General features: G+C 44.4%; 1 protein-coding gene across 1 annotated transcript; it reads right to left on the minus strand.

Moving 5' to 3' along the window:
- Positions 1–555: 555 nt before the first annotated feature.
- On the minus strand, positions 556–24,357 carry GJA8 (gap junction protein alpha 8). The gene is made up of 4 exons (XM_053971871.1): positions 24,292–24,357; positions 23,727–23,820; positions 6,118–6,298; positions 556–2,273 (listed from the first exon to the last, which is right to left on the minus strand). The coding sequence occupies exon 4, from the start codon at positions 2,261–2,263 to the stop codon at positions 1,064–1,066; it is 1,200 nt and encodes a 399-aa protein (XP_053827846.1). The 5' UTR covers positions 2,264–2,273; positions 6,118–6,298; positions 23,727–23,820; positions 24,292–24,357; the 3' UTR covers positions 556–1,063.

Raw genomic sequence — 24,357 nt, forward strand, 5'->3', positions numbered from 1 at the left:
TTTGTGTTTAGAAGTTTAAAAAGTCACATAGTTACCCAGACCCCTGGTTTAGGTTCACAGGTGCCTTCAGGACTCTGTACCTGAGATTTGCTGAGTGCCTGGGAGCCTGGAAGCTCCAGGAACTGAACACTTGTCAGGATCATACCGTGAAGGCTTGTATTTGGTTTCATGCTCTGGGGGCTGTAGTTGTCCCCTCCTTTCTCAGAAGATTTTTCCCTCTTGCTTGGCTAAATCTAGTCTCAAATCTTTAAGTCATAAGGCTACAAGTAAAAAATATCACTTGAATTTATTCTTTCCAGTATTCTGAACTAGTCTCAGGGCTGGATGACCCTCTTGGGAACAAATAATGCATCTATGGGCATCTGCTAACTCCTAGTAGAGAGCTACTGTTAACCTTGCCCACTGTCAGTGTCACTTGAAGAGCAGAAATATTTTTGACCAGGGAAAATATATTTGCCTAACTCAGATATGCATTCACAGAGAAATTTGGAACATTTTTGCCTTTATTTTCTGAATAAAGAAGGAAAGTTGGGCTTAGTAGTTTACTGTGTTGATACTAAGCATAGAATTCACTTTGTGAATTAAATAACTGCAATTCCATGCCAACAGCAAAGGGGAGATCTGCTCAGTGAGCCATAGGAGGAAACAGAAAGAGAAAGACTAGATACAGTTGTTGATCAGCCTTTCCCCTCACTGGCTGAAAGACAGATCCGCCCCACATTCCTAGAGAAATGTGGAACACGAGGCTTTCAGTAAATATGATCACAGTGGTGACATTTGGGTATCACTGCCATATTAGGCTTTAAAATACATCAGTTATGTGCACAGTGTAGATATTACTGTAAGGAGTGAGCTGGTATGTGGGAAATATAGGGACATATGGGGCAAATAAGGCACTGTTACCATGGTAGTACCTTTCCAGTTGAGAATCATAAAAGGAAATAATATTCAAGTGGCCATTTTAGCACTTTGCTTAAAAATATCTTTTGATTCTTTCTCTTTCTCTATCTCTCCTTTTCTCTTCAACCTTTTCCTTTCCATGTGCTCCCCGCATCCTGCACCTTCATACAGTCAAATCATCTGACCTGGCCCGGCTGCTGGCTTTACTTAGCCTGCTCAGGGGTCTCATATCAGCGGCAAGTTCAGCAGGTGCTGAAGGCCCTTCCACTTCATCTCTCACCACCTCCTCTTCTGCTTTCTTCACCCCTGGCTCTTCCTGAGGCCCTGGCTGCTCCTCCTCTCGTTCCTCCTCCTCTGCTCGTACCTTCTCCTCTTCTGGTTCCTTCGCTTGCGCATACGATGGTAACCTCTCATCGAATGCCCTGGAGAGATCTTCCAGTGGCCCCATTCCAATCTTCTCCTCAAACTCATTGTAGGCTGATGGAAGGGGGCTGGGCTCAACCCCTACTTCCGTGAGAGGGAAATAGTGGGACACCGGCTTCTCTTCTTCCAGCAGCTTGTAGCCTTTGGCCTTTGGGATGGAGGGGACTGTGATGGCATGGAGAGGCTTCTCTGGGACCTCTCCAAGCTGCTCCTCTGCCGGTCTCCTCAGAGCCCTCCGGATTCTTTTCAAGATCAAATGACTGATCTCCACCAGGTTGAGGAAGAGGGACACAGAAGCCACCACCAGCATGAACATAATGAAGATGGTCTTCTCTGTGGGCCTGGAGACAAAACAGTCCACAAGATTGGGACAGGGCCACCGCCCGCAGCGGTAAAGGGGGAGAATTCGGAAGCCATACAGGAAGTACTGACCTACTATGAATCCCACCTCAAAGAGGGTTTTGAAAATGATGTGGAAGATGTACGTTCTCAGGAGAGTACCTTCCAGGCGAAACTTCTTGGTTCCATCAGGGTTGTTGCCTTTGTTTTGGTTTGGAGCCAGGGGCAGCTTCTCTTCATCCACCTCAGCTTGCTGGCGCCTCTCAGCTTCCTCCCTCTCTTTCCTCTTCTCCTCCATGCGGACGTGGTGCACAGCATGCCCGAAGTACATTAGTGAAGGGGTGGATACAAAAATGATCTGCAGGACCCAGAGCCGGATGTGGGAGATGGGGAAGGCCTCATCGTAGCAGACGTTCTCACAACCAGGTTGCTGGGTGTTGCACACAAAGTCTGACTGCTCGTCTCCCCACACCAGCTCGGCAGCCGTGCCCAGGATCAGGATGCGGAAAATGAAGAGCACCGTAAGCCAAACTCTCCCGATGACAGTGGATTGCTCGTTCACCTGCTCTAAAATGTTCCCCAAGAAACTCCAGTCACCCATTTCTTATGGTCTAAGGGAAGAAAAAACAAAGAGAAAGACCACAAATTATGCTAAATTTTAAAGATTTCAGGTTTTCCCGCTGATGTCTTTTGTTGCATCGAGAACAGAAAGGCAGGCAGTTGCTTGCTTGCTGATTTGCCTGTTCACAATGATTTATTAGCAGGAGAAGGGCTGGGAAGCCAGAGCAAGCTGCCTGCTAAATTCTTCCTTCCATGGCTCTAAATGGGCAATTACTTTTCAGCCAGGGAGTATATTTATCTCCTTTTGCAGATGAGAGTCTTCTGTGGCACCTTATAGGCTAAGTTCTCTGAGTCTGCTTAGATTTTGTACACGTACAAACACTCACCAGCAATACAGTGGAACAGATTTATCAGCAGGCAACTGCAGTGGTTGGAAGAGAGGATGAAGCTTTTAAGCACACAAATACTTCTGCACCAGAACCCTGCATGGGTTGAACAGATCTCGAATCTGTGCCCATCTTGCACCTAAACAAACCTGAATTCTCTCTAGGTTGCAAATGTCAATTCTGCTTTAGCAATCACTGTTAGGTAAGAACAGCAATTACAACATCATTACTGTGGTAGTAATGCTGTATAAGCTTAACAACTACTATATAGATTAGTTTTGCTATATAGTATATGTTATATGCAATATAATTATTTGGTGCTATTGGGGCTATTCTTTGCATTCCCTTCTGAAGTCGGTTGCCACACTGACAGTGGAAACAACCTGGGGAAAACAACTCTTACTGGAACCTAAAATGCTATTTGCTGTCTCTAAAATGTCAGTGCCACTATCTCAAGCTAACATAGAGCTGGAAGCCAGCTGCAGGTACACTATTGGAAAGCTAAGGCAGTCGACCATTTTCAAGTAATGCAAGTCAAATATTACATATGTCATTACTTTTGCATTATAAGAAATTATTCCTAGGTCAGGGCTTCATTCTGCATATCCTGAACTTCCCACTTTATAATTTCAGGCAAGGGAAGATTTATGAATGAGGAAAATAGAGATGAAAGTTGTTTTGTATGGGTTGATTTAACACATCACAGCAGTCTGAAGTCTCTGAGGAATGTGGAATATTACAGTGGCCCAGAAAGACCAACTTGTAGAGCATGACAAGTGAAACAGGGAACATTATTCATAAAATAGCTGTTCACAGGGATCTAGAATTTCATCTCTTAGATACTACCTCCATCTATAGTTCCCTAAATGCAGACACATACACAAGCACTCAGAAAAGGAAGGTACAGTCAACAGCATGAAAATCTGAGTATCTAAACTTCCCTCCTCCTTCAGATACGACTGGGATATATTTGTAATGCCATATGTTATGACACACCAACGCATACCAGTCTGTTTCAACTACTCTGAGTACATAGTCACACATAGACAAACACACAAAATATTGAGAATTCTATGGCTCAGGGGAATTTCACAAATTTTCAGTCAAAAAAAACAAACAAACAAACAAAAAAAAAAAAAAAAAAAAAAAAAAAAAAAAAAAACCACCTAAAAAAACCCCCCACAAACTTATGATGGCATTTTGCTAAAGCAAGATGGACTCATATTCCTTGCATTCAAACCACATAATGTTTTTACCCCGGACACGCATGTTAGAAAATGAAGAACAGAACACAGTTCCTTCAGCTTGCACAAACACCTCGCATACATAAGTGGCAAACATATAATTTAATCACCAAGGAAAATTGCTACTTTCTCAGTCATTAAAGTCGTGTAAAGAAGTGTGTTAATGTCAGCGCTTACATTAACAAGTCTAGCGGAAGATTATGCTGTTTACATACATTATCTAAACTGATTTAAACATCCTCTTTCTGCAAATTCACAGAGCAAAGTACACCCAACAGTTACTAATCACGTGCAACTCTGTAAAAATCATGACTACACACAGTACTAGCTTTGTTGTCCCCCAGGCACCTCAGTTACCTCCATCCCTTTCTTTCCCTGTGAGTCACACTGATACCTACGCTACCATTTGAGCATTTCCACTGCAGCAAGCAAGAGCGACGTTCTAGGTGTGATAAACCTCATCACACAGAAAACTCACTGTACAAGAGAAGGGAAAATGTTTCCTGTCTAACTCCATCACACATCTTGCTCGCAGCTTGCTACGTTTGCCTAAGCCCTCCCTGAGATCACTTCCAGCTGGCCACGTTCTTCACAACTCTGCCATGCCCATCCCCTCTGTTTTCTGCAAGTGAAGTGGTTTGAGGTTGCTCAGTCAGTCCAACTGCGAGCAACAATATTGGGTGGACAGATGAGGAGTAGCACAACCAGTTCAAATATCTGGGATTCCACCTGCAAAGCAGTCGGCCCCTCCAGCCTCAAAAAAAGGAGTAAGTGAAGTATTTAGGGAGCCACCTTTCCCCTGAAATTGCCTGTCACGAGGAAAGAGCAGGACTCTGCCTAAGCCCTCTCAGAGTCAACAGATTGGTGTTCTGAACTGTCCCGGGCTGGCTGCTGTCCCCCACCCTGCGCTCCCAGACGTCGCAACCTGCGCACGCTACCGGCGAAAGAGGCCGAACAGGTTAAGGATGTTGAGCAAGCAACTTGCCACTGCGAGAGGCTCCACCGAAGAAATGTGTCCCCCTCCTCTCTTGGCACTCTGCAGGGAAGAGTGAACTTTTGTCTCTCTTCTTCCCTACCCTAAAAGCCCCAATCTTGTCGCACGACTGAGCAGATATGACTGAATTGGCTCTGATGGTGGGTTTTAGTTGCCCTGCAATATTTAAGCTCCGAGCCAGACGGCTTTATGAAGTGAGTGACAGTCAGTGACGTGGGGAACAATAGGGAGAAAAAAATAGAGAGAGAGGCAGAGACACAGAGAGGAGAGTCCACTGAACATGAAAAAGCAGAGGGGGGAGAGGAACAGGCAGCAGGCAGTGAAAACCTAATACATGCATAAATGGAAGTTTGCTCAGTTAAGCAGGGACCAAAGCATCTCTGCAATTCCACTGTGGTTCAGCACAGTGTGTGTCCACACTCGCTGGTTGTTAGGTGGTGTGGCGTGGCAGGTGAAAAGGGAACGTCAACATCTCTGATAGTGGCAGCATTAATTGAATTAATTTGTTACCCTACACCCAGCTCTGACAGACAAGTTGCATTACTGATTTTCAGGCAGATACTGAAGTATTGGGTTTATATTTGGCATTGTCAGATACTTTGGTCTGCTCTTTAACATCTTTTACCTGGAAAAAGCAGCAGAATGGGAAAACAAGATTAACAGTCAATATTAATCAAAGCTGAGAAACACCAGTTTTACAACCTCACCTCTCAGTGTCTCAGCTCTGCTTAGTTTTTCCTCCAAATGCATCTTGCATGTGCACATGTATCAAGAATGTCTAAACCAAACTGTTTTGTTAAGGAGCATAGTTGAATTCCAGCAGCCCAGCACACAGGAATGTTACCCCAGGCACATTCGCCTACCACCAGCCACCTGCAAAAATGCTGGAGAGGCCAGAGAACAGAGGAACCACAGGCTCAGTAATGCATCCACAAGTACAACTAAATGCCCTGAGAGTTTTAATTAAAAGTCAAAGGCTATAACCTTACTCTGAGGTACGGTTTTTGTAGTCTTTCTGGAGGCATTGCTCAGAATGCGCTCTTGGTGCTCAGCTCTGAAGAAAAAGAGGATTACTGGAAGCAAGATTTGCTAAGCAGTGATACAGATGCCAGGTTCATAAAGTGATGAAGCAGCAACTACCTCTCCTCTCTCTTTATGCAAACTCAGCACTGAATTTAATTTCCCAGAATGGCTCTGGGAGACACTCTGTCTCCAGAAATGTTGTCATTTGAATGAGATATTAAAACACGAGGGCTGCAAAATTTTGTACCTTCAGACCAACAGTTCCAGGCCACTCTTCTGTGTTTCTAGGCATTTGTGTCCATGTAAGTTCAGAGCTTCATCTCAGGAGTTGTCTTCCCAAACAGCTTTTAGGATGATTTGCAGAGCCCCAAGGTCCAAAGCACAACTGGAGGCAGAGATGATGATTTTCAAAGTGGATTTCAAAAGAGCTAAGGCATAAGTGAGAGACGGAAAAGAGTCATATTTTGCAAGTCTGGAGACACAAAAGAAAAATCACCCTCAATGCAGGTAATTGGACTGAAAGTCATACTCTGAACACCTTAAGAAATCACTCTCCTAAACAGGGAAGCAGTAGCAGAACATTTTTTAGCCCAGTGCTACATAAAGCATGGGAACAGTCTTCCTGGAGAGAGGACACCCAGTGGAGAATTCACAAGTTCTAAGAACACGACATGAATAAGAAAAGGCATGATTGGATAAATGAGAGGAGCAAGGTGAGTAAGGAGGAAGAAAGAACACCTTTGTTGATTTGTTTTGTTATATACTATTGAGATAAACTAGTATCAATGTATGAGTGAGTGGTCATCACTGCCACTCTCAACCCCTCTCTGGAAAGCAGTAAGAGAGGGAGGAGTAAACAGTGCCACCAGCATCCAGCACTTTTAGAGAGTGTCTGCAGGCTGGTGCATCACAGAGGGCAGGTGATTCAGATGTTAAACTGCCCATTCCTTTTCAAACCAAAACCATCTTTTTGGAAAGCTCTAGCTGAATGTGCACATCCCTTTCTAGGCTTTTTCTCTCTAATATAATGAGCCAAACCCCAAATCTGGTATGTAACTACATGGCTGTAGTCCATCTCTAAATTACATCCAGCTACTGTCAGAGACCTTTCCCATTAACCTTCTCTCTGCCTTTTGCTAACACTATCCAAATATCAAACATTGCCTGACAAGTTACAGAACAGCTTGCAATATGCAACTGATGCAGAAATTACATTGAAGACTGTGATTATTGGGTCTGTGTTACCTTCATCCAAATGATCAGAGCTGCCTTTCTTTGGTGTCACAGAGTGCAGAGCCTTTAGCATGGGGCACACCCAGTTTTGCAGGACATTTCTGGTTTGTGGAAAATCAGAGTCCCTTCATCTGGAGGCCTTTTATAAAGGCACCACTGAGCTCTGGGTCAGGTTCTCCAGCTCACTAGGGCCTCCTCGTTCTGTAGAAAAGGGTCTAAATGAAAATGAAGCTGGGCAGTGAGGAATTACTGTTGTACTGGGGCTATGCAAAGAAGTGCAAGAAGGGCATGAAGAGGAGAAGGCAGAGCATGAGAAGAGCAAGAAGGAGACTTGATTCTCTTAGGCACCAGGGTGATGCTGGAAGTCAGGGCTACCTTTGTAGCATGAAAGCAGTGGCTGTGAAAGAAAGGAGTAGAGACCATAAAAGCAAAGGTCAAGAAGACTGGACCTCACGTGCAGCATGTGACAGTCACTGAGTCTACAAAAGAACTGCAGCACTGACAGCACCAGACTGAGAAGGGCAAACACTTTCAACCTGTGTACCTTGGTATTTATGTTATCATTAGGCAACCTGTAGATGTGCTGAGTACTTTCATCCCCAAAAAACAGTGCTAAAAATAGTACCAGCTAGTGAAAGTTACCACTGTTAACTCACAGTGGCTTTTCCTTGCTTTTGGGACTTTTCTTGCCTTCAAAGAATCATGGGCATCTCCTGCACTTTTCAAATACTATTTTCTTTTGGAAAGAAGTTTGCTTCATTGCTGACTTCTCAACCTTTATCTGCTTTGAGGCTGGCGACTGAGCTTCTGTCCCTGGCACCACTGAGTCTGTGAAGTCTCCACTGCAACTCAGCCTTTTGCTCAGAGACTACGAGGTCACTTGGGGAATGTGGGATTTTTCATTCCAAACGGATTTCCAACACAGACATGATGTCAGGACAAGGCAGGGCCATGCTATTGAACAGCTCTGTTCATGCATGATAGCAGATTGTGCAATTATATAGAGCACAACCCTGGATAACGATACCCCTCCCTCAAACAAAGTTATCTTCTGGGGATCTGCTTAGCTAGGAAGTGGCACACGCTTCCTGTTCTTCTGCTGAGCACACGAACCTCTCACTTGTGGCTGAGGCTGAACACTGGGCACATTCAGCCTCCCTGCAAGAAGCTGGGACCTTCACCCAGCACTCTCCTCTGCCAGACACTCACCCAGCTCTCTAGTAACACGTGTCCTTGTCCATCCCAGAGCCAAAGTGATCTATCCTCTCATCACCAGGATCATTCTCCCAGATTTTATCATCTCTCTGCCACCTACTGGTCTCAGAAATCATGTAAAGTGTAGCCAGCCCTGCACAAGTCTCCAAGCAGACCTTACCATGTCCCTGCAAGCCTGGCAAATGTCACTGCCTGCATTTTTAGGGCCAGGCTCCCAGATTTTTCCAGGACTCTCTCCAGGCACCAGTGGATATGAATTTCTGGGGAATATATCTTGCTAGGCAGCTGCAAGCAGACCATTAAGAAAAGAGAGGGAGGAAGATATAAAGCATCAAGGAGAAAGAAAATTGGGGAAGCATGTAACAGGAGGACAGGAACACAGGAGAGGTGAAGATAGGGCTGAGTTGTGCTGAGCCTCTAGAGAAGGATGAATACTAATGGGAAACATGTTTTTAATTTAAGGGATGGAACCAAACTAGACAATTAATAAAGATAAGCAGGGCAAAAGTGGAATGTCTTTCAATATCTGTTAAATGCAGTTCTTCTCTGAAAATTACTGTTCTAGGAGGACCTGGGGAATTACAGGCCAGTCAGCCTAACTGTGATACCTAGAGAGATACTGGAACCAATTATGAAACAATCAATTTATAAGCAGCTAAAGAACAATAAGCTGATAAGAAACAACCAGCAGGGAATTTTGAAGAACAAATCATGTCAAACCAAGCTAATTTCCTTCCTTGACTAACAGGCCTGGTAGATGAGGAAAGGGTAGATGTAAAATACTTTGATTTCAGTGAACACTTTGAAAATATCTAGATTACAGGCTCCCAGGGCAGCAAGCAGAGTCACCATGCAGAAGGCACACAGGTTGAAGTACCATAATCAAGGGTAATTATCAGGGTTTCACTTTTCCAGCTGGGAGAACTGTGTCCCTGAAGTTCTGCCTCCAGGGCTCTTCAGTATTTCCTTGAGTGTCTTGGACAACAGACTAGAAGACAAAAGGAGGAGGATGACAGCTGGGCTGGGGGTCAGCAGTCCCTCCCGAAGGCAGGAGGCTGAAGTGATTGGAATCTGAGAGGAATGTGAGACACTGGGGAGCTGGGCTGCCTCTGCAGAGGTGACTGCACCAAGATCCAGCTCAGGAAAGGTGGCTGCGCAGACACCAGGTGTGCTGCTCCAAACTCAGTTGTGACTAGTCCAGCAGAGAGAGCTGGGGTGGGACCCAATGTGTGTCTGTTAAGTGAGATCCCCACAGAAGAGGACAAATATTCTGAGGTGCTTTAATGCAGATTTTGTGTATAAGGCAACGGAAGCAATTATTTTGTGCATTTACTTGATACTGCTGAGCTCCCAGCAGGAACAGTGTGTCCACTCCCAGGCACTACATTTTACAGGAGATGCAGACAAGTTGGAGAAAGTCCAAAACAGAACAGCAGAATGATAAGAGAGGTGGAAAAAAACCCCATGACTTATAAGGAATGGATAAAATAATTGAGTTTGTTTTTTCTAGGAAAAGAACAATGGGAGGGGAGGCATGATAACAGTCTTCCAGCACAGAAACGTTTGTTATAATGGGTGGAGAGACTAAACAGTTGTCCCCTACATTCACCAAAAGTAGAAGAGGAAATAATCAGCTTAATTTGCAATAAAAATGATATAGCTAAACATTAGAAAAACACTTTGCAATGGCAAGAATAGCAAAGCACAGCAGCACACTGCTTGGGGAGGCTGTAGAATCACAGGAGGTTTTTATGAAGAGGTAAACAAACATCTGTTAAGGATGATCTTACCTCATAAGCAGAAAAACAAGCAGGGAGAGGGAGGCTTTCTGAGGTCTTTGGCTCTATGGTTTTGGGTAGGACCAAAGACCTGAAGAAGCCTCAGAGAAATATTTTCAGTTAAAAAAAAAAACAACAAGAAATAGTATCTTGCCACTATTGTGGGTTTGTGAAAACCCAGCCTGGGGGGACACTCAGATCTGGGAGCAGGCTGGCTGTGCCAGCAAGGAATTCCACTCGAGTTAATGATCTCCTCCGGAGTGGGGTAATTAGCTGGGGCAGTGAGGAGCACGGTGGGGCTGTCCTGCTTCCCGCTGCTCAGCCCAGGTGTCCCCACGCCGCCCTGTGAGGACGGCTGTCCCCAGGGCACCTTCAGGGCAGTCCCAAACGCGTCCTTCGCCTCCAGCGACGGCTCTGAACGCGCTGCAGATTTAGCGGGGTTTCCTCACCATAACCCCATTTCAACCAATTTGCCGTGTTTTCTCGCCCAGCCCAGCCCTTCCCAGAGGTGCTGATTTTATCCCAGGGCCACGCACCGTGTCCCGGGGCGGCAGCGGCTCCCGCAGCCCGGGCCGCTAGCGGGCGGTGTCTTCTCATCCATGCGCCGGCACCCAGGGATGCTGTGCGGGACCAACAGCGCCACGGGCACGCTGTGCCTTCTGCGGGCTACACCCCACCTTCCGCTTCGCTCATTTCTTAAACTTCGTCTGCAGATACAAAGCCAAGCACGGCAAACGCAGGTGGTGCTGTAATGACTATTCTGAATACGATTTTTTTACTTTTACAATGGTTAAACGGAGTTAAACCGACATGAAGATCATTTTGATGTCTCTAATTTTACCTATAGACTCAGTGTAAACTTTGTTGACAAAGCACCTTTTTGACTAGTAAATTCTGTGCTTTCACCTGAACCTGCTTCCGTTTCCCAGCAAATGCTTCACAGGTATACCAGCTGACCTGCACGATTTTCCCTTTAACAATAACATGGTTGATAATAGAAACTTCACTAAAATTATATCAGCAGTAAAAATTCATTAAAGGCACAAAGAACAAGTAAGGCAAAAAAGATTAATTCTCATGTGGGTGCTGTGCTACTGCAGCAGCACCAGGAAGAGAAGAGTACTCCTTTAGACACATTTCATGGATCAGCATAATTTCACTTAAAACCTGATCAGGCTAATTCTAGAAGCACAGACCTTTACAAGAGTGTGTTGGTTAGAAAGTCTAAGTTCTTAGAGCATCTGCAATGGCATTTCTGAAGAGCAGCGCTGGGACAGGGCCTGGAGCTCATAGGTAAATGGTTAAATATGCATTATACACAAAATGCCTTTCCCTAGGTCCCCATATAACCTCCTCTTACCTGTACCTTTCTCTGCCTCTTGCCTAAAACTTTCCCCCTGGTCACAGAGGTGGAGCACATCATTGAGAAGATATAAAAATACAGGCACGCTGCATACTTAAGTGGTCCATGGACTCAGATTTCTCTCAGCATATATTCGAGGTTATGGCCCTTCCACCAGTGCTGAGATCCTCAGGAGAGGAGCAGAGGAGCTGCTATCAGGAGCTGTGAGGTATCAGGCCAGTCAGGGAACATGTTGCTTACAGCCAATCTGGGCTATGTGAAGTGGATCCAGGGAAAGCAGTGACAAGTACCTGATAATACTTCTGGTAATTAATTGCTCCAGGCCTGCCAGTAAAACAGGAGCTAATAATATCTCCCAGCCTCTTGAGGGGATCTCCATATGTTTGTTTTATCAAGACTTTTTGTACAATCTCTTAACATTCCCAGGCAGAAGGAGCTAGAAGGGACACAGCTTCTGAAAGATGGGAACCAGTCTGTATGTTTGGAAGCATCCTGTTACCTCACTGTCCATGGGGTTTTTTGCCTTCCAGTTTTTGATGGGGACTCATTCCCTACTCCTTTCTCTCTTCTTCTGGACTCTTCTCACACCAGCAAGGCCTGCCTTGCTGAGTGGTAGGCTCAGGGCTCTCAGGAGCGTTGTCACCACCCACTCTCCACCTTTATCTCCCTGCCTTCATTTTCACACCACGGAACCACCCAGTGGAGGTGCACTCTGCACACGGGGTGTGAAGGTGGCCCAGGAGAGCTCACCAGCAGGCCAGGCCAGGGATGGGGATGGCAAAGCAGGCCATTATCTCTCCTTCCCATCCCAAGAGATGTGCATACCTGCTGTGCACTTTGGCTGACCTCAGCTTCCCATTTCCCACAGCAGAGCACGTTCCCAGCCTCTCTGGGGAGGACATCCGTGGGGATGGTTCCTGTTTCCCTGCCCTTTCAGTCTTCCTGAGCCTGATATGATTGTTTCTTTGGGCACAGTGTAAAAGATGCCAGCAAGGAACGGAAGCCTCTCATGCCTCAGCAATTCATTAAGTAAAGGAGGTTATTGAACTTGGAAGCTGTTGAGCCAGTCATTCTCATTTCCTGATCAAGAAGACAACCTGTCCATAGATACATCATTCATCCAGAGGTGTTCAGCATTCACTGAGACAATTTGGCTTCAAACTAATAAACAGCCAGATGGAGGGAGGCAAGGATTATCTATGTACAGACCTGCCAGAAAATATAGGTGGGAGAGCCAAAGGGCTTCTCCAGTCTGGAGTGGCCTGGAGAGTTTTTTCTTCATTATTTCCAGCAAGCTTCAATCCCTTGCAGCCCTGTTACTGCTCAGTGAATATGATATTCTCAGGAGGAATATGGTTTAAAGCATGTTGGGATCCTTTTAAAAGAAGCATGAAGATTCTCTGTCCTATGTGAAACCTGGCAGAATTTTAAGGAGCTGATTCTATGGCAAACTTCTAAATCTCATCTTGGCACAGCAACTGTAGAATACTCTTCCACGTGCCCTGAATTATGAGGCCCCATTGTTGTCTGATTGATAAACACCATCCCAGTGAATGCAGCTGTTACAGGTAGCTCCTCAGCAAAATGTAGGCATGCTTTTTAATGGGCTGTGTCTCTCCAGTCCCCAAAGCTCTGAAGCAAGGACACGAGCGCTAATATTTCTTCTCTTTGCCCCCCTGCTTTGGCTCAGGGTGCAGCAGGTTTGGTGGGCTTCTACTCCCCCTGAGCAGTGCTGAGTTTATGCAGCTGCAGCCCTGACTGCAGTGCCCTCCTTTACAGGAACACAATATAGAAGTCAAGTCCATTCCAGTACATCCTCTTTAGCTGCATACAATTGTGGTGTTCCTTTCCAGTTTATATTCATCAAGGCTTTCCCTTCCCAGGGGACTACAGCTGTAAGACATTGGAATAAATGCTGGCATGGCTTGTAAGACAATATTAAAATCAATAGGTATAGCCCTAAGACAGACTGAGTGGGGCAAAAATAAAAGTACTTGCTAGCTTGTTTGTGACTTTGAATCACAATTTCCTAGTTATCAGTATTCAATTTTTGTGAGTTGGTGTTCCAGTAACAGGATTGATGATTTGGATGGATAACCAAGAAATACTGGAATATGGCAGCACTGGTTACTCAAGCACTCACCAAAGAAAAAAAAATTAAGTTATTGCTTAGCTTAACACATGACCATGTTGCTGACTCAATAAACAGCCTTGGGGATTTTTAAACGTTCTTAACATCTTCCTCGTTTGGCAAACTTTAAATCCAAATTGAACAAAATTTATATTTCCCTTATCAGGATGGGTAAAGTGATGGCAGAAATGAGAGGCTGGTAGCAAGTTCACTGATCCCCAGCTCGCTGCACTCTCATATGAAAGCAGAAGGAGGTCCAAACTGGTAATGCAATGCTTTAAAAAGATATGTTGCTTTAAAAAGTGCTGTTTCCCAGCCCTGAAGAGAATTCTGGGCTAAACAAACACAAAAAGTATTTAGATGCAAAAATATAAATAATCACTAGCAACTGCTTAAAAATCATTTATGAGGCACCAAAAATACACAACTCCCCAATAAAGAAAGAGTAGTGCAACTGAAAAACAGAACCTGATGTAAAATTGAAATGAGGCAGCTTAAAGTAAATAAAGTATTACACATGTAACAAGCAGTATGAGAGAGCTGAATATAAATTAGAAGATAAATATAAAAAAATATGATGGAGGTGAAAGGGGGGAAAAAAGACTGACAAAGGTCTTTTTTTAAAAAAGTCAATTAAGACCAGAATGAGTCTGACTCACAGTATTGATCTGTTATCAGATGGAAATCTTAGATTACTCAATAACAATGCAGAGAACAACAACAGAAATCAATAAATGCTCCTATCCTACTGCTGAGAGGAAAGAAAGTAGTTGATGAAGACCTCGTTACTGACATGTCTATTCTTGTAGTACCTCAGAGGAGTTAAATACCACCTACTAAATCAGGCATTTTAAATCATCAGGACTAGGTACCGGCACTGAAAATTTCTAACTTTCCTAACTTTCTTTAGTTTTGGGTTTTTTTTTTCATAAGCTGCATACATAATTCCATGATTATGTTGATCTTCTGTACTTCTTGGTGCAATGGGTAAGTCCTGGAGGAGAAGAAGAAATCCCATAGTCTGGCATTTTTAAAGACTTATGTAGAAGGGCATAAATATTTTATAATTATCTCATAATTACTCACAGGTAACTACAGACCTGTGATAGGATCTTAGACCTGAATTAAATAATGAAGTGGCTAACAAAGAACACAGGGAATAAAAAGAGGGAAATATAACTAGGGGCAACCAACATGGGTTTATAGAAAATTCACCCCTACTGTCTTCCGACTTTTCTCTGAGGAAATTGCATGTACAGTTGTTAAATATAACAAAGCTGGTACAATATACTTGAGATCCTGGAAGGCAGTTTTTCCCTTCTATCATGTGGCACTATGATTAAAGAACTTGCTTGGCATAAAAATAAGACAGCGGTCATTAAACAGACTATAAGTGACCTATCAGACTTGTTCCAAAACACAATTGAGAACTAGAAATGATTGGGGTCTTTTTTGTAGTGTGTTTGTACCAAGATCCTGGAGGGTGTCTGGCATCAGGATATTTTTAGTCAATAACGTGGAAGAAAACATCAAACATTTTACAAAAGTCACCAAGTCCTGGAGAGGGGTCAGGCAAAAGGAGACTGCAGATCTAGAGCACACCTGATGGCTCAAAGGGCTGGACAGACTGGGTTTGCTTTAGCACAGGGAAGGGAAGGGCAGTTCCTGCCCTTCTGCAGGGAGACCAGCTGTAGCTCTGTTGTGGAGAACTTTGTCCCAGGAAGCAGTGACTTCCTGCAGGGCTCTGAGCTGTGGGTAGCTGAGGAGCTGCACGAACTCCCACTGCACATCTTAGGGCTGACACATAGAGGCAAGGTGGGCACACCTCAGTCCTGCCTGGTTTACCCTCCACTGTTCATGGAACCCCTCTGCTGTCAAAAGCTCCTGTTACGTGTTCTCTGTGAGCCCTAATTCATCAAATTAGAAAAATAATGCTTATTTTCTGGTTCATAAGCCAGCTTATTTCAATGCCTACCTGCCAGATTCAATGAAGAAGGTGTCAAGGTACGCCTCCCCAGAATTGTCATCTTACCTTGTACTGATCACAGGAGACTGCAGATCTACACATGGGCTGCTGGTATGTCATTTTAAGGGCTCAAATTTGCTAATCTCCAGTCCACCTCCCAAAAATAATTTATGATCTGTGAGGTAGCCCAGAAAGCAGAATCACAAGTGGTGAAGTGCTGCATCATCCTGAGGATTCTTACTCAGCATGAGGGTGCCAGCAACCTCCTGTTTGGTACTGCACCATTTCAACTCCATTGGAGCACAAACACCAGTCCTGGAGGGCTGTTGATGAACCCACAAAGACTTCTGAACAACCTGGAGACAGACACTTGCATATCCCTGATGCCAAAGACCAGTCAAGGATGAATCTCAGATGTCAAAGGCTGGAGCCACCCCATTTTTCTGCAAACTAGTCCAGTGCTGTTGCATTCTTTGAATGTCAAAGCATGGAAAACATGGGTGTCTTCGAAACATCAGTCCTGGGAAAAACAAAGTCTGCCAAAGAATTTAAGGAAAGGTTCTTTGTTTAAGGAAAGGATGCCTGAGCTTGTCTGGGTAGAAAGGTCTCATTTGTGGAACAATAGAATAAAATAAACAATATAGGGTTTCTTCCAGTGCAGGGAAGAGGGCCGGCTGAAGCTGGGACTTCTAGAGGCAGCATTTAATCTACAATGTGTCCTTAGAGAGAAGATAGAGACTGCCATGAGAGAAGATGTAGACTGTCCTTGGAGAGAAGATGTAGACTGCCATGAAAGGAGATCTGTGAAACTGCCAAGAGATCCTGATGATCCAGGTCCAACTCTCCCTTTTAGGCAAGGTATTTAACAGTGACAAAAGTAAAGATGGTTGGAGGCAGATCACTCACCCCTGACCCATGGAAACCACTGCCGTAGGCTGGGCCTGAGCCCTGAAGGACTGCATTTATTTACCCAAGAGGTTTCATTAGCTCTGTTTGCTACAGAGAGGGGAATGGGCTTCTTGGGAAGGATTTCCATCCAGGCAGCAAAGTCCCCATGCAGCAGGGACAGAGTGTTCCCAATGACTCATTAACTCGGCTGTTTAGCACAGCAATAAGCCCTGGATAAGGAAAGAGCCAAGAGCAGCCCTGATTGCCAGAGAGGGGTGGGGTAGAGCAGAGGTCCCTGCTTCAGGTCCTGACAAAACCTCTCACCTTTACTCCTCACAACCAGATCTCCACCTCGGTGGCACCACAAGCACAGCTAGCTCTGGTACCACTGGAAACAAAACCACAGAATGGGGCCGTGGCATGTTTCTGGCAAGAGCCATCGAAGCCAAAAGCTGCAAGGCCTGGAGAAAGTCTCCCGGGGCCCGTGTGCGAGCACAGCCGTCCTGACCGCGCGCTGGCCTGCAGCGATAACATTGTGTGCCGAGGTTGGCACACAGTCCAGGTGAAGTCACAGGAGGAAAAAGCTTCCCACCCCACACAGCCACATCCACAGATCCTCACACACCCGCCCAGCCAGCCCTGCTGCCCTGCCTGGCTTTCCTCTGCTGCCCTGGGCTAGGGCTGGCTCACAAGTGGCCATTGTGTTTCCTAGGAAGTTCTGTCACTGTTACAGCAAGGACCTGGCCATGCTGGCTGTGTGCAAAGGCTCAGAGCTTCTGCTGGCACCTCTTGATGCTGTCCCAGCCTCCACCCGCATAGACACCCATTCTTCTCCTGCTCTCAGACCTCATTTCTAATGGCACATTGCACCTCTGATTCTTCCACAGGCACAGACTTGACCTCTGACAAAGTTTTAAGTCTTCAGGGAATAAGGTAAGAAATAAATCAAAACCTGGCATCATGGGAATATATCTTTTCCACCAAAAAAAAAAAATTATGATGTTCATTGAGGTAGCAGAAGGAAAAACTCATTCTAGTTTGGCTAAGAAATACAAGAGAGTAACAAGGTTTAAAGTTTGAAATGGATGACAGAGCCATAGATGATGGTATGTAAAAGGAATGTCTTGGTTTGGCTAGAAGATAATTAAAGCACCATTGATAGATGACAATTAGTCATCACTGACCACTTCACTGGGCACTAATGAAGCTTCATTTACTTTGGGATATCAGTGCAACATTAGCCAATAAAAAGGTGAAGCAAACACTGGTGAGGGTTTGCACAGGGCAAGGTGAAAAGGAGCAATGCCTGGGCTGAGAGGGGGAATGCCTTTGCCTCTTGCCCTGAGGTCCCAGGTCCCAGTTCTTAACTCCAGAGCTGCCAACAGCTGTGAGCCAACATCTGACTGTAATGCCAGGAAGAAGTGGCACGATGTGGCAAGAAGTGGCATGATGTCATCCAGACCCACATCTTCACAAACTTGCGTCAGAAACCTTGGCAGAAATCCTTCCTATCTCTACAGGGGTCCACTTTCTGACAAAAATCCAGCCACAAACTTTAAAGCCTTGTGGGAAGGATCCTCCAAAGCCTCACTGAGTTTTTCTAGTGGTTAATTACAGATGATGTTAAAAAATAGTGCTTTTTCTCACATCATCTTTTGGGTTTTTTTAAATCCAGTTTCACATTCCTATTTTTGGGTCTTAATGCCCCTCAGTCTGCTAGACCACAGGAAGTTTCTTCTCCTTGTAGGTATACCTAGATACTGAAAAAGTTACCCTTCAGCTTTCCCTTTTCACTCCACCTCTTCAACCTCTTTTACTGGAAGGCACATTTCCAATTCTTTAACACCCTCAGGCATTGTCCCTGAAACCTCTTTCATCCAGGAATTACCAACAAAAGCACTAAACAGAGTACATGGGAAGTGACATGTTAGTGCTAAATCACACACACACATACACTCAGCCCTTCCTAGAACCATTCAGTTTGAGGTTATTTACTGAAATCTGCATGAGTTTCCCCAGCTACAGCATCCTCCTGGAATTCTGTAGTCAGCCAGTGAGGTGCACCAGCCCCCACTCCTTCCTGAGACAAACTTGCCAACTGAAAAATGTAGCCTGTATTCCTAATTCTTTGACTTGTGACTTACAGCAGCTATTGTTATGCTTGGCCCCATCTTTCTGAGTCATCCAGACTATTGCAGTAATGGTTTTTTTTGTTGTTGTTTTTTGGTTTTTTTTTTTTGGTTTGTGGCTGGGATTTTTCTTTTTCTTTTTGATCACTGATTTTTTTAGGTCATTCCTACCGATCAGTTGCTGTCTTGCTCAATAGCATTGAGCCACAAATGACCAACTTTCCAACGTTTACTCCTCCTTACAGCTACACATCTCCACCCATTTGGAGCACTGATGGGTTTCCCCGTAAAGTCCTAACATCTGCACTGCAAAAAAACAGCAACGACAAAGCTCTCTAGAAGCGCTGTAGCAGCACCACCTATTCCTGGGCTCAGCCTACCTCGTGTAATTTGACTCCCAGAGCTTTAAGCGAAGTCAACATTTGATGAGTGTTTCTGTAGAGCCTACCACAAACAGGACCCTAATGAGGAAAGTTTTCCCCTCTCTGGCTGGGACAAAAACAAGCTTAAGCACACTCTCAGCTCCATCCTGTGTCAGAAAAAACAGCCTCAATGCACACTGAAATATAGGATTTCCACAGGACTGGGCACCAGGGAGATGCATGACCTGCAACAGGGGAGGTGGATCAGGAGCTTAGACAGTCACAGTTTTCTTTATAATGCTGTATACCCAAATCTCTTCTCATATAATCTTTTCAGTTGTTAAATACACAAATATGGGATTACATTTCCATGCCTGGTTCCCTCAGAGGCAGTATACAAATTACAAATAAGCAAATATATGGATTCCTTGACTTCCAAGGGATTTTTTGAGATTAACTACTTAACCCCTAATTACACCAACACTAGCTGGCTAATGAATAAGGTGAGGCAACACCCTTGGCCGGTAAGATTCACAATGGAAAAAAAAAAGGAATTTCATCCCATGGAGGAAAAAGGGCTCATGGATCTGGCAGTCTTACCATGCAGATTTCCTATCTGGGACAGGGTCACGTAGTCTGTACCTACAGGAATATCTGAGTTTCACATTTTACTATAGGATCACTGTACAAGAAGGTATTAAATCCCATGGTTTTGCTCTGTGTAAACAAAGGGTCCAGGTGAAACAGGTCCTACCTGGACAGGCACTCCTCCTCCACCTGTCATGGCTGATGAGTGTGAGAACAACCTACTTCCTAGGAAATTTTAGTTTAGCTATAAGGGACACTTCTGTTCCTGCATCACCCAAGTGGTTTGCATTTTAGTAACCTTCACTTCAGTCCCCTGTCTAGGACCAGGCAAAACAGAGCAATGCCTTACAAATAATTCCAAAGCACCAACACCCTGCGAACTCTGCACCCCAAGGAATGGCTGTGGCCTGTGGTGACAGACCCATGGAGATCTTTTATGCCAAAAGCCTACATGCTAAGAACAGCTTCAGAGACTCAAGCTGCAGCACCACTGTCTTCAAGCTAGCCAGAGGAGTAAGGATAAACACAGCATCCATGACTACTGCATGTGGCACTTGCCCTGTGATGCACAAAGTAAAATACCAAATGCATTCCCTTGCTCATATCAACCTACACATTACTTTGGGGAATACAGGCTTACTCAGAAATCTGATACAGAGGAGCCAGACCATGCTAGAGCCACAGCACCTCCCCCCAGATGAATTCAGGATCGTTATATAGGTGATAAATTCTACTTTCATTGAGAGAGCAGCAGGGCCTGGGGACACATCATTTGTGTACTTGCCCCCACAGAGGCCCTTAGCCTAGCTAGCTGAAAAAATACAGTGTTTATGGAGTGTATTTCATGGCTGAGCCACTTCTCCATTGTACAAAACAATGCTAATAGTTCTCCCACCTTTGCCTAATTATTTTCGTCCTCTTTCCTGCTTTCTTTTTGTTTTGACTCCTTCCCCTTTCTGTCTGTCTGCTTCAGCTTGATGGGACTTTGATTTCCTCCTTGCCCCATGACTCTCTCTTCAATACCATCTTCTTGAATGATCTACACCAGTAGCACTGGGCACTTCTGTCCCCACAAGTGATGAGCTTCATCCTCCCCACAAAAGCATATCTCAGTTGTATTAGACCTGTTCAGAAAAGCAGACAACTCCTGAGTACTGTTAGGATCTTTATTGTTCCATACAGGAAGAGCCTGTTTATAGCCTGGAGCTTGCAAGGAATTTGAAATGCCTTCTCCTTCCACTTGGAGGGCAAGCAGCTGAAGAGAGCAGGAATCCTGGCCTCCCCTCACAAATATCTTGGCATTCCAGATATCAGCCTTACCTTTAGATCCTGCAGCCCAGCAAATATGCTATCACATATCCCAGTGTTTACCCAGCCTATGCAATCTGATAGGCCACCTATACTGAAGGGGGTGATTAACATCTAAGAAGGGATGGGAGGCAACCTTCCACACAGCCATGATATATTTTTGGGAAGGACAAGGCAAAGTCAGAAGGTCTTACTAAACCCTTTGATCCTTTAAGTTTCTGGTTACCAAATAACCACCAGTATCCTTTTCATAAAAGCATTTATTCTTAGCTGCATGAATTCCCATCCCCATTTCTGCAACATTAGTGTCTACTCCCAAGCTACATCTTTCCTCCCAGCTACCCCATCATCCCCCAGCAGCTCCAGTAACCCATTCCTCAAATGTTCTCCTTTTCCTGACTGAAAACATACTGCGCATCTTGCTTGCTGCACCCTTCTCTCACCTTCTATAACATCCCAATCACTTGACACAAGCAGCCAGCAGGACACACTTTGAAAACTTCCACTTCTAAGACCTCCACACAAAGAAAGTAAGAGAATCTGCTTAATTCATGGAGTTCTCATAGCTTCTGTCATTCCCCTGACAGTTGTACAGCTGCTACATCTGCTGCTGCTAACTAGACTTGTTTTTAGCAAAGCACAGCAGGAACTAAAGAAACCCAATTCTGGCAACACTATAATACCAGAAATGCTCCCTCACTTTCATTAACTTCATGCTCTGCTTTTTATTTTCTCTATTCCCTTTTTCTTCTCCTCCTCCTCCTCCTCACTTTTTTTGCTGGCATGGTGAACTTTTTTCACCAGGTCAGCAGCAAACAGGAGCAGCTCAGCTGGTGGCTCACATCCCCTCACTGCTGCACAAAGAGTGGAGGTGGCTGGCATTGGGTGCCTCAGAGGAGCACCAGCAAATACCAGCACCCTTAGGGGATGCCATATCAGATATCCATGGAAAAACAGTTGCTGAGGGCATGGTTTCATAAGGACATGAATATCTCACACCTACCTGTAGCACTTGTATACACCTGAAAATGGGACCCACCACCCTGCTGTCTTTCCTGGTCTATGTACAAAATGCAGGGGAGGTGTCATAAAGCACTTGAGGGAAAAGAGTGATAAAATTATAGTAAGTCAGGCTGGTGGTGATGTCGCCCAATAGGCCACTAATTAGGATGTTTCACTAGAATGTGGGGAAAAAAGAAGAAAAAAGTCAAGATCAACACTTTCTCCATTTGACCTCAAGTGTCTTGGACAAAAATCTCTGCCCTTCAGGCTGGAGCACATTCTAGAATGAAATTGACTCAAATCTGAAGTGGAAGCTCCTTAAAATTCCAAAGAAAAACCTGAATGAGATCTAGGCCTGGCAGAGGGATCCCAGTGGAGAGAAGCAAGAGCTAGATACCATCCTCAGGCTGTTACAAAATACAGACTTTGAGGGTATTACTGACAGAGACCAGAGACAAAGTGGCATCAGCAGCACTGGGAATCCAAGTGTTGCTCTCAAAGGGCTAACAGTGGGTGCCAGGTGGCACACTGGCAACAAACAGCTTAGTGTTCCCTTGCCCAACTCCTAGCTGGGCAGACAACCAGTATTCATGTCAAGGGGAATTAGTTATTCGCTGTTTTCAAGGTGTCATGGTCTCAATCCTGCCTAGTACGAACAGAGTTAAAAAAAAAATACATGAAAATTACCAACAATATTGAAATGCAGTATAATAAATTTTGAAGGCTTGGAAAAGAGGCATAGAGGAGCTTTTCAATCAGACTGTATAGGCAGAAAGTCAGGTTTCAGAGGATGATGAGATTTCATAGGTTCATATGCAAGGTAGGGCTTAGATACAGTAAAAGGTGTGGGGATCTGAGTGTCACTGTCAGGGAGAAGAGCAGAAGTGCTGGGGGTGATGAAGAGTGATGGTCTTGGGAAAAGGCCCAGGTTTCCCACACAGAGTTCCAGATGTTGGCGGGGGATGATGGAAGACTGGAGAAATGGTGAGGCTCTGAAATAAAGAGATGCTAGCACAAGATGTTGGGCAGAAACAAAAGAAAGCAGAAGAGAAGAACACTTCAAAAGCACAGAAAATATCAAAGTTGATGGGAAAAAAGTAAGAGACTCCTAAAGGTGACTGGGGCAACACTAGATATTCCTGTGAGAAGAGCTTTGGGACAATGATTTTGAAAATAAACTTTGAGGTATCCAAGCAAGTATTGGAGAGTAAGAACTTGGCAAAGCTCATGTCAATACAGGGAATATGGAAGGAGTTTGCTCCACTCTGCAAGTTTGCAGCATGTGGAAGTGATTACAGGGATGATTCCAACAGCAGTGCTATATAAGAGATCTTGGGTTAATAACATTCAGTGAATAACATAGTACAGAGTAGAGCTGTAGCCAAAGAAGAAAAAAAATACACCAAGAGCTGCATAAGCCTATTTTCTGAATAAGACATAAAAGAAGAACAGCAAGTCAAATTGAAACCTTTCATTGATTTCACTGCAAGTTTCTGTTGTTAACTGTAATTCCTTTCTCCAAAGAAGTCCCTTGTTTCATCTTTAATCACTTAGAATATTTGGATAAAAAGGTAAAGTCAAAACTTCAACCATGAAAAAAAGTAAAGGATTTTGACCCCATGTTCTGTGGTAAAAACTTTAGAGGTTTTTCTCAGCAAGGAACTCTGGCATCATAGATTTTTCTCTCCAGTTCAGGAAGAAGGACACTAAGTTTAAGACCATTTAAATTTCTTTTTTTAACAAAATAAAATTAAAATAAAGGAAAAAAAATCTCAGTTTCACACTCAGAAGGAAAATTCTTCTTTTCAGCCAGTCAGGTTTCATTGTTCTCCTGTAGTGTCAAGGCACTGTTCACCAGTTTGGCAGCAGTTACAGGTTTCAGAAATTACATACCTGCTCAGTAGATGCTCAGGGTTTTATATTCAGGGGCCCTCAGTTCAAACCCATCAAGAGGACTCTCCCAAGTGTATCACTGCAAGTTGCTCCCCTGTTAAAAAAAAAAAAATTAATTAAAACTACCTTTAAAAATTGCTGTGCGCCCACAGGTAGGCCTAGAGGTAAGGTAGCAGTAACATGTGGGAAAATAATACCCTTTTTTAGTGATAACTAAAAAAGCACCAGAAGTACTTAGGTGCTTAATACCTCAAGAGAAAGAAATGTTATTACTGGAGAAGAAAGAAAAAGAAGGGAAAAAAAAAAAAAAAAAGACCAAAAAAAAAAACAAACCCTGGGAATTCCTTCCCAACTCTATTGTTTATAGAGAACTAACATTCTGCAATCACTTCACATGGCTTCCCCTTCCAACTCTGCCAGGTATGGGAAAGTCCCAGCGAGCCCAACTTTTGCAAACCCCTATTCTGACCTAAAATTCACTTGCTGCCGTGCCCGTCCCGTGGCGTACACCTTGGAGATCATCCCGCCCTCGCCTTGTCCCAGGTTCGGAGCGTTCCTTTGTTACCTTGCTGTGCCCTGGAGCCCCGGGCTGGTCTCTGGCAGCTCAGGCTCCCATGCTCTGCAAGGTTTT

This window comes from Vidua macroura, chromosome 2, assembly GCF_024509145.1.
Source record: "Vidua macroura isolate BioBank_ID:100142 chromosome 2, ASM2450914v1, whole genome shotgun sequence".
Taxonomy (NCBI): domain Eukaryota; kingdom Metazoa; phylum Chordata; class Aves; order Passeriformes; family Viduidae; genus Vidua; species Vidua macroura.

What these genes read in the sequence shown, in the direction of transcription:
- GJA8 (XM_053971871.1), bottom strand. Translation starts at nt 2,263, where the DNA reads ATGGGTGACTGGAGTTTCTTGGGGAACATTTTAGAGCAGGTGAACGAG.